Consider the following 10025-nt stretch of genomic DNA (forward strand, 5'->3'; position numbering starts at 1 on the left):
TATGCGTTTAAGTTGAGCAAGAGCCATGCTGTTGAGGTAATGATCCAACATCTCCAACGCAGTTTGTAAGATTGCTTGGAGGGCAGTGGGGTTTGCTCGTTTGACTGTGTCATCGTCCAGTGAATGAAAAAGACATGATTCCAACTCCCTCTCATCTGATAAAAAGTTGGAGAAGGTTGTTGGCAGCAACTAAAACTAGTATGGTGATAATAAATGTGAGTAGGTGCTTGGAAATTGATTATTTGGGTCTGGGTGTCTGTATGATATTGAGAATTCTATAATTGACCATGTAACAAAAAGTGCTACTTCTATGAATATCATTGAGAAATGGTCTAATTTAAAGCCAATTGATGCAGCAAAGGAAACCATAAGCAAAATGAAAGACAACCTACGTTCTGGGAGAAAATATTTGCAAACGATGCAACTGACAAAGGCTTAACTTCCAGAATATATAAATAACTCCTACAACTCAATAACAACAACAAAAAAACCCCAATCAAAAAAATGGGCAGAAGACCTAAACAGATATTTCCCCAGTGAAGACATACAGATGGCCAATAAGCACATGAAAAAAATGCTCAGTGTCACTAATTATCAGGGAAATGCAAATCAAAACTACAATGAGTTATCACCTCACATGAGCCAGAATGGTCATTGTTAAAAAATCCACAAATTATAAGTGTTGGAAAAGGTGTGGAGAAGAGTGAACCCTCCTACACTGTTGGTGAGAATGTAGTTTGGTGCAGCCACTATGGAAAACAGTATGGAGATTCCTTAAAAAACTAAAAATAGAGTTACCATATGATCCTGCAATCCTAATCTAGGGCATGTATCCAGAGAAAATTCTAATTCAGAAAGATACATGCAGCCTAATGTTCATAGAAGCTCTATTTATAACAACCAAGACATGGAAGCAACCTATATGCCCAATGAAAGATAATTGGATAAAGAAGATATATTACACACACGCACACGCGCGCGCGCGCACGTGCACACACACACACACACACACACACACACACACACACACACACACACACACACAGTGGAATACTACTCAGCCATAAAAAAGAATGAAATAATGCCATTTGTAGCAACATGGATGGACCTAGAGATTATCATACCAAGTGAAGTAAGTCAGACAGAGAAATATCATATGATATTACTTATAAGTGGAATCTAAAAAAAATAATACAAATGAATTTATTTACAAAACAGAAACAAACTCACAGACATAGGAAATGAATTTAGGGTTACCAAAGGGGAAAAGTGTTGGGGGCTGGGGGAGGGATACATTAGGAGTTTGGAATTAGCAGATACAAACTATTATATATAAAATAGATAAGAAACAAGGTCCTACTGTACAGCACAGGGAACTATATTCAATATCTTATAGTAACCTATAATGAAAAAGAATATGGAAAATAATATATGTGTGTAAGTTAATCACTATGCTGTAAACCAGAAACACAACATTGTAAATCAACTAAACTTCAATAAAAAAAGATAATTAAAAAAAATAAAGCCAATTAACAGTTTCGGGTTTGAATAATAATTCTATGTCAGTTGGAAATGATTATTTTCTGGTTTGAGGAAATAAATATTGTTGTGGGAATTAAGCTGGTAACAAAGGCATATGACATCATGGTTTTTACATAAAATGGACATAGGTTTCTTTTGAGATGTTGGAGGTGGTCATTATAGTTGGCAAAGTTAGTATAAATAGCGTGATTTGTGTAGAAGAGGCAAGTAAATGTATTACTTTTATTTGGAGTTGCACCAGCATTTTGGTTCCTAAGACCAAGGAATTACTTCCAGCCTTTAAAAGTTTGAAAAAGCCATATTGTTAAAACTGGAAGCGTGAATTAGACATTTGCATCCTTTTTTGGGAAATAGCAAAGTTTGAGCTTCTGTTGTAATATTCACAATCTAATGTTTTTGTTAAACTCTATTTACCACATCTAGGCCCCCAAATAATTTTGGGGTTGAGTGACGGGAGTAGACAGGGTAATGAGGGGAGAGTTATGAGGGTTTTTCTCATGTAAATGGTGGTTTAATATTGTTTATATGATGTGTATGTTTCCCTCACCGTGTTACTGAGACAGGAGCGAAGGGGGCAGGGCACTGAAGGAATGATACAGCAGTTAGCACCAAGACGGCGGAAGACTCAACCCCCAGTAGACCTTGAGGCCCAAGACGGCAGGATATTTGACTCCCAGTGGACCTTGAGCTTCATGATACACGTTGTAGTGCATTAGCCTGATAAATGACACTCCCACAGGCGCCAGGACACCTGAGGCTGACCACAGAAGGTCAAAAGCAGGAGGTGGCCCAGCTCCTGGGAATACCCCTTGCCCCTTCACCTTCCAAGGCAGCCCGAACTCTGTCTACAGAGGGTATCACCTTTACTTTAACCAGCTTCCCCCCACCCCGTGTACATCTCCCTAAATAAATCTACCTTTATTCATCTGTGGCTTGCTCCTGAATTCTTTCCAAGGACTCTCACTTGAGGGGGGTGCATCCCAGGGACTCAGACAAGACCTGCCTGCACCCTCCTCCTTTCTCTTGTATCATCTTGACGAATGACTGGAGAGAGTGTAAGGCGGTGATGACTGTATTGACCACTATTTGGATGACACTGGTGTTGGGTCACGAGGAAGATGGTAGTGCCTTAACTCAGCCAGGGCTCTTGTGCCGGTGGAGCAGAAAGCAAACTGACAGCAGGTGTCTGCAGCAAAGTGAGGGTTTATCCCAGGGCACTGAGCAAGGGCGGGAGTCTTGCCCTTGCTCAGTCTCAGACCCACTCCTCCTCGGTCTGTGACTTAGGGGATTTTGCTAAAGGGGAAGAGCTGAGAACTGGGATTAGTCACAGTTTTGTGACACATCTGTAACATTTCTGTGACATTTCTTAATCTAGTTTCAGGAGTCCACCAGGTGGTCTGTGGCTCTGGGGTCTGTTGGCTCACCCTGCCCTGGAGGGAGAGCCTGGGTTTTAATGATGATGTCTACACCAGCAATTCTAGTGCCTTAACTGTGTTATCAACAGCTGTGTTCTTAGTCATCTGACTCTGGGTGACTAGTGTTCAGTCAGCACAGGATTGAGGTCAGAGGGGACAAGAAAGGGAATAAAGTTTTGGGTGCAGAGGTTAAAGTCAGTAAGGCAACTCGGTTCTAGGGGGAATTCAGCTTCATTACTACGAATGATTCCCATTATGCAGATTGCTGGGGGCAGGGCTAGGTCTGTAAGAATTGCTGGTGTCACCACGTTGCTGTTTGTGGAAGAGATGTTGGTAGCCTGCGGGCTAGAGTTACGGTTTGTCCGTGAGCACGTTCGTCTTTTGAATTTGCTAAGCAAAACAATACAGATGATGCGAGGCCACAAGCAATTATTAGGGCGGTAGCCCGTCCACTGCTTCAAGGTGCCTGGATGAGAACAGTTCCGATGACAAGGCCTCGTGGCTAACGGAGGAGTGTGTAATGAGTGACTTTGAGTCTGTTCAGTGCAAGCAGGTTGAGCTGTTATGATTACTCCTCACAAGGATGATTTGAGTGCTGGACGTGCTACGTGGCGTGTTGGGGGTTTAGGACTACGTGCCGTGCTGTGCCCCGAAGCCACCCAGCCCATCGGGAGTGGTGCAGCTGGTCTCCCTGTGCCTCCCACATCCGGGGTTTCACCCTTGGGGGCGGATTTTCACTAGAAAAGCTATTATGCATGCTAATCATATGGAAATGTTGGATCAAGAGTCAGACATCGCTTGGGTTCAATACTGGATTATCAGAACTTTCAGTGAACCGGCATAGTTTGGAGGAGTCCTAGTGCAGAGCTCCACCCCATGGGCAGGGCGGGCTTGCAGGTCTTCCTGGAGCAGTCAGCCCCCTGGGGGCCCGATGCCCCCAGGGGACAAAGCCCAGGGCCTGCAGCATCAGGACACCTGTGGGCGGGGTGGAAGCGGTGCAAATTCCAGGGTGGCAGGTAGGTAGGTGGGGTCGGGCTGGGTGGACCTGGGAGATACAGGTTCCACTGCCCGGACTTCTGTCCAGACACGCCCACATGGGGGCCATAAAACCTCCAGAGGCTGGGTGGGGAGGAGCGAGGCCTGGCATCTGGATCCCTGGGTCACTTGCTACCCGGGTCTGAGTTACAGGTCCCCCAGAGCACCCTCTACGCTGAGAACAGGACCCTGAAATGAAGAGGTAATGCCCAACACCTGTGAGCCCAGGTCCCCACCCAAACCCTGCATCTCTGTTGCTCAGTCACTTGGTTCAGGGACCAGCCCCTAGGCACCTGTGTCCCCAGCCCGGCCTGGATCCAGGGGCAGGGGCGAGGGCTCTGTCTGCAAACCAGTGTTTGGCTGTGGCTGCCCAGAGCGCCAGCTCCTCCCGGGTGTTTGTGTTTGGGGCTTTGGGGCAGACCTCCCCTCCCGAGTCTCCCAGAGTAACTGTTGCCCATCTGTCTGCGTCTGGGCTCCAGCTCCAAAGGCAGCCCTGGTGGCCCCTCTGAGAGAGTACATTTGCCCGTTGGGGGTCCCTTGACCCAGTGGAGAATCACCCACTGGAGGAGGAAGTGCGGGGCACAAGGCCGGAAGGAGGCAGGTCTGACTGGGGGGTAGTCAAGACCAAGGGGCTGGAGGCTGGCAGGGGCTGGGGGAGGGGGCTCCTGCTGGACCCTGAAGTCCAGCAGAGCCCAAAGGGACGTCACCCTGGGAGCTGGTGGCTCAGGGAGCACGGAGGCTCCTGCTGGACCCTGAAGTCAGAGGCCATCCTCCCTCAGGGGGCTCCCCTCCCCTCCCCTCTTGTAGGGTGTCCCAACCCTGGGCCGGAGCTCTCTCTGGCCCTCCTGTCCTGGGGATTCTCCTAGGGACTCCATCTTGTTCAAGAGGCCATGCGGCCTTTATAGTGAGGTGGGCAGTCTTGGTGTTCAGAGCTGTCTGCCTGGAGAGGGGCCTTCAGGGGGCCCACAGCCAGGCTGCCCCGTGCTCACCACTGCCACCCCTGCTCCCCGGGTCCAGCAGCCTTCTGTCCTGCAAAGTGGCTTCCTGATGTGGCTGAGCAGTGTGGAGCTGGGTGTGAAGTCCAGACACGTAGGCCCAGGCCCCCATTTCAATCCTCACCAAGTAGCAGAACTGGCCTCTGTCCGGGGGTCGGTACCCAGGGGAGGCAGGGCAGTTGAACTAGACCAGGCCAGTGCCCTGCAGTCCAGGGCATGCTCCCACCCTTTGGCCCCTCGGTGTGCATGGGAACCCTCACCCCAATGTGCTGAGTCACCTGGAGAAGGAGCGAAGGTCTTTGTGGGGCTGGAATCTGGGGCCAGCGGGACGTCATGTAGGAAGCCTTGGCTGGCCATCCCTGCTGACCCTGCGTTCCCTGGCCCTCCCCAGCCCCGGCCCAGCCCACTGCACACGCAGACTGCTGAAGATACCTAAGGCGTATGAAGCATTCTGAGTTTATTTAAGCAAAAATCTACTCGAAAATCTACTCGAATCAGGTAGCATCCATCCAGCAGGAGCTTTCATTACAAAGTGAGACTTACAGGCAGAGGGAGCAGGAACAAGGAGGGGATGTGAAGCAGAGCCTCTGGCTGACTGCAAGGTCTCTTCCCTCAGGGGGTGGCGGGGTCTCTGGCCACCCACCTCACCAGTGTTGACCCAGCGATTCCGGACTGACTGGTTTAAGAGTCTGCTACTGGAAGAGCCCAGACTGTAATTCAGTCTCAGTTGGGTGATATGGGGCTTAGCATAAGTAACTCCACCTGGGGCCTGTTGTGTTGGTTTTTAACAACTTGAAAGTCACACATGCACATGGACACACATGCACACTGCACACGCCCACACCAGGCACGTGCCCCATAGTGTCTCCTGTCCGCCCTCTGCTCTCCCGACACTGCCGTCTTGGGTAAGGCCTCCTCATTGCTGAGTGCCCAACACCTTCCGCCCTGTGCACATCTCCGGACATCTACCTTCGGCCGCTGCTCCTCAGACCCCTGCTCAGGCTGGGTCCTTGACCTCCTCTCCCTGTGGGCGCTCCCGGCCTCCCCCACGTCCAGGCAGGGACTACGCCTCTCCCGCCTCCTGGGCTTCCTGCCCAGGTACTGGACCTGCTGCCTGTCCACGGCTCTGGGACCTGCCTCTGAGGAGCCACAGGGCACGACTGCAGGGGTGCTGAGGGCTCAGAGCGCCCTAACAGCTGAGCCCCGAGCCCAAGCCCCACCAGCGCCTGAACGTGGGGCGCTGGGGGCCGCACTGACCCAGGCCAGGCCCTCGAGCTGGAGGTGGGGCTCAAATCATCAGGTCCAAACAGGTGGCCCATGCCTGCAGGGTGGGGTCTGCCCCTAGTGAGGGGTGCAGGGCAGCTGGCAGGAGAGTGGCCTCTGGTCCTGGGGGTTGGGGGCTGGGAGTAGGTGGGGGTCTGTCAAGGTCCCACCTCTCAATGCCTGAGTGTCCTAGTCTGTGACAAGGGGGACAGTAAACTACCCATGGACCTGGCCAGGACCTGGCCCTAGGCGTCCTGTCTGGAGATGGAAGGGCTGGAGCAGCCCCTCGCCCACCTCTCACTCTCCTCTCTGGTCCTCCAGACTCCTCCTGGTCATTGGCCTGGTGGCTGTGTTGCCATGGGAGGCAGGCTCAGTCTTGATACCCCAGGTAAGTGTGGGTTCCTCCCCAGCCTCCCCTCTGCTTCCCCATCAGCCAGCAGGCAGGTGGAGAAGGGCACCTGGCCGGCCCAGGACCTGAAGACTGCAGGCCCTGTGTACTGGGTGGTACTGTGGGCGCTGGGGGGACACAGGGTGACTCGGAGCAGCCCCTCTTCGGGGTCTGATGGACAAGCCTCCATGACCCTAGGTGACCAGGTGGGGGAGGGGGGCCTCCATGACCCCAGGTGACCAGGTCGGGGAGGGGGCCTGCTGACACTTGCCTGTGCTGTGAAGCCCAGGGCACCTCCATAGGCAAGGCTGCTCAGCTGCGCTGGGTGTCAATAACTTTCTGGGTCCAGGACTGTGCTGGGGCTGTCACCTCCTCACCCTGGGTCAAGGCCACTCAGCCCTGCTCACCTGGGAGCGACCAGTTGAAGAGGGAGACACAGGAGGACCCACAGTTGCTGGGCAGCACTCACTCCACTGGGTCCCTTGTTTCATTTGCTTTCTTGTCCCTGCTGGCCCCTCCTCCTCAGGCCACCAGTCAGGCACAGGTGGTGCGGGTGTGGCCCGTCTGCTTTCCTCAAGTCTTCCCAGAAACCACAGGGCCCCCAGCCAGTCCCCAGAGGGCCCAGGAGGGGCAGGCAGGGGTGGAATGGAGTCAGCAAGTGTGATCCAGGGGGCTTTGGAGCTGTCCTCTGACCTTAGCCGCTTTGAGGACTGTGCTGAGCCTACATCTGTGGCCTCCCTCTCTCAGGTCCTTCTCAAGACCAAAGGCAAAGTCAGCACGGAGCAGGACACAAAGGAGTGAGTGCCCCCAGCAGCCTCTCCTGAACTCCTCTGCTGTACCCTCTTTGGGGCCTCCCTGAGCTGGGGGCCTTGGTGGATGGAGGAGAGGTCCCGTCCAGCAGATTTGGGGAGGGGTGATGCGAGAGTCTCTGGGTCTGTCAACAACCAAGCAGATCACAGAGCCTGGGGACTCCAGGCTGCAGTCCCTGCTAGGGCTCCCGCTCAAGGCCAAGGCAGAGACAGAGAAGCCTCTGAACTGTGCCCCATTCCTGCACCCATGTGAGGACAGCCTGACCAGGCCTGGGGCCTGCTGACATCTGGACAGGACAGAACCTCGGACAAGTCCCAGGGGTCTTCATGGCACAGAGCAACCCCGTCCCCATGGATCCCCCCAGGCAACACAGCCTTGGTCTTGGGCCAGGATGTCTTCCCATGCCCCTCACCCTCAGGGATTTCCTGGGCTCTGCACATGAGGGGTATGGCAGGGGCACCTGGCCCGAGGGTCTGGGTTGGGAGTGGCAGCGTGCTGGCCCTGGGGCCTCCTGCTGCACACGTGGACCTGACCCAGGGGCTTTTGTTCACAGGGCCTGGGGTGTCCGAGCAATGGAGCCTCTGGAGAAGGACAACCAGCTCATGGGGCTGCTTGTGGCACCAAAGGTCGCAGCTGCCCCCTGGGAGGGGGAGCAAGGTCAGGGCAGGCACCACCCCTGGGAGGAGGAGCAAGGCCATGGCAGGGGAGCCCTCCAGGGGTCGACTTGGCTGATGAGGCCTTGAGAGGGAAGCTGAGGCCATACCTCTATCTGTCTGTCCGTAGGTGCCAAGGACATCCTGGGCCCTGAGCCCGACCGTGACAGCCTGTATCACAGCTGGCTGGAGGAGCCCCAGGAGGAGGCGGGGGTCAGGGCTCTGGTGCTGCCATCTCACCAGGTGCTCGAAGGGCCAGAGGAGGACCGAGACCACATCTACCATCCCAGGGAGTCCTAACCCCTTCCTAGCTGGAAAAAATAAAACTTGCAAAGAGGTGGAGGCCACATGTGTCTTCAAGATCAGTGACTGTGGGCCCTGGCCTGTTGTCTGGGAGAAGGGGGGCCATGGGTTTGCCCCCCAGTTCGAGAGCCCCCAGGAGCACAAGGCTGATCCCTGCTGCCCACGCCCAGAGCCCATGCTCTTGGGAGGGGGCTGGGGTGTGGCAAAGGCCAGTGGTCAGGGTGGAATTACCCTGGGCTCCATCAGACAGGTCCTGAGAATGGAAAGGTCTTGGGAGGAGGGAGCCCAGTCTGACTCCTCAGATGGACAGGTGGACAGGTGCTCAGGTGCACAGGTGAATAAGAGTGGACTTGGGTCCAGACTTTCTGTCCTCATTTTCTGGGCAGTTGCTGGCACTGTCTGAGGTCCCCAGCTCTGGCCTGGCCTGGCTCAGCAGGTCTGAAGTCACAGCTGCAGGTATGGGGTCACTGGAATTACTCCACACATAGTGTTTGTGCCGGGGCGCGTGCAATTCAGATGGGGTTTCTGGGTAGCAGTCGGCCCCTGCATCGAGAGGGAAGCATTTGGTGCCCGAGCCCTTCCCGTGGCCCAGACAGAGTCGGCTCTGTGGCCAAGACAGAATGCCACACCTCACTGCTCTGGGGACCTTGGGTCTGTCCAGATGACCCCATGTGCCCTGGAGCTCCTGTTGCCCAGCAAGTCCCAAGCCCCCAGAACTCAAACATGCCTCCCAGCACCCACAGAGCAGAAGCTCTGCCAGCCCTGTGTTACCCATGAGGAGCCTGAGACCCTGCCCCGACACAGGCAGAGCAGGTCCCAGCCTTGCCGCCATGCGCCTCACCACCGTGCACCTTGCCTGCTAAGTCGGGGGCCCCTACTCCCACCCAGACCCGAGGAGCAGTGTCTGCGAGTCCCCGGAGTTGCGCCCAGGTCTCAGGCTGCCCTGAACTCAGCATGCGTGAGGCTCATGGCTTCTCCAGGTCACACCTCTGTCTGGTTAGGGGGCCACCCCTGAGTGATTTGGGTACAGGTGTCCCCAGATCCCAGTGAGCTCGGACCCAAGGTCATTTGTGGCCACGGCCCTGGGGAGTCCATGGTGGTGTTTGTGGCCAAGTCTCCTTCCAGCCCTCCTCCGAGGACACTTCCTCCAACCAGGGCACAGCTGGAGAGGCAGAGTGAGCTGGGGACCTGGACGTGTGCTTCAGTGCATGCAAGCCTCAGGAGCAGGAGACATTGGCAGAGGCGACAGACCACGGGTCTGTCACCAACGATAGGTGTGGCTCCTTCTAGCCTTTCTTGGAATCGGGAGTGGAGGAGAGGGGAGGGGAGGCCCCTGGCTGGCTAGTCCCCCGCAAGCCCCTTCCCCGAGCTCTCCCAGGCGCACTCCCACCCCTCACCCCACCTACAGAGGCAAACAGACCCATTGAGCTTGCGTCACCGCTCTGTGTCCCGGTGTCATTAGGCAGCACTGCTTATGCAGACAGCCTTGGCTCCCCGAGGCAGCAGCCCTGGCGGGAACTTGGACGCTGCACCTGCAGAGCGGTGGCCAGAGACACTGGCTCTGGGGGCCGTGGGCTCTTAGTGAGGCGGTACCCACTGACCCTCACCCCAAACACCTGAG

General features: G+C 54.9%; 1 protein-coding gene across 1 annotated transcript; it reads left to right on the forward strand.

Moving 5' to 3' along the window:
* Positions 1 to 4055: 4055 nt before the first annotated feature.
* Positions 4056 to 8441, forward strand: PRAP1 (proline rich acidic protein 1). The gene is made up of 5 exons (XM_015241906.3): positions 4056 to 4194; positions 6572 to 6638; positions 7386 to 7435; positions 8002 to 8105; positions 8232 to 8441. Exons 1-5 carry the CDS (start codon positions 4187 to 4189, stop codon positions 8399 to 8401), a joined length of 399 nt encoding a protein of 132 aa, XP_015097392.1. The 5' UTR covers positions 4056 to 4186; the 3' UTR covers positions 8402 to 8441.
* The last annotated feature ends 1584 nt before the right edge of the window (positions 8442 to 10025 follow it).

This window comes from Vicugna pacos, chromosome 11 (assembly GCF_048564905.1).
Source record: "Vicugna pacos chromosome 11, VicPac4, whole genome shotgun sequence".
In the NCBI taxonomy this organism is placed as follows: domain Eukaryota; kingdom Metazoa; phylum Chordata; class Mammalia; order Artiodactyla; family Camelidae; genus Vicugna; species Vicugna pacos.

Coding starts and splice junctions, on each gene's coding strand:
- PRAP1 (XM_015241906.3), top strand. Junction 7,436..8,001: donor ACGGAGCAGGACACAAAGGA/GTGAGTGCCCCC, acceptor TTTTGTTCACAG/GGCCTGGGGTGTCCGAGCAA. Junction 8,106..8,231: donor CCCCTGGGAGGGGGAGCAAG/GTCAGGGCAGGC, acceptor GTCTGTCCGTAG/GTGCCAAGGACATCCTGGGC.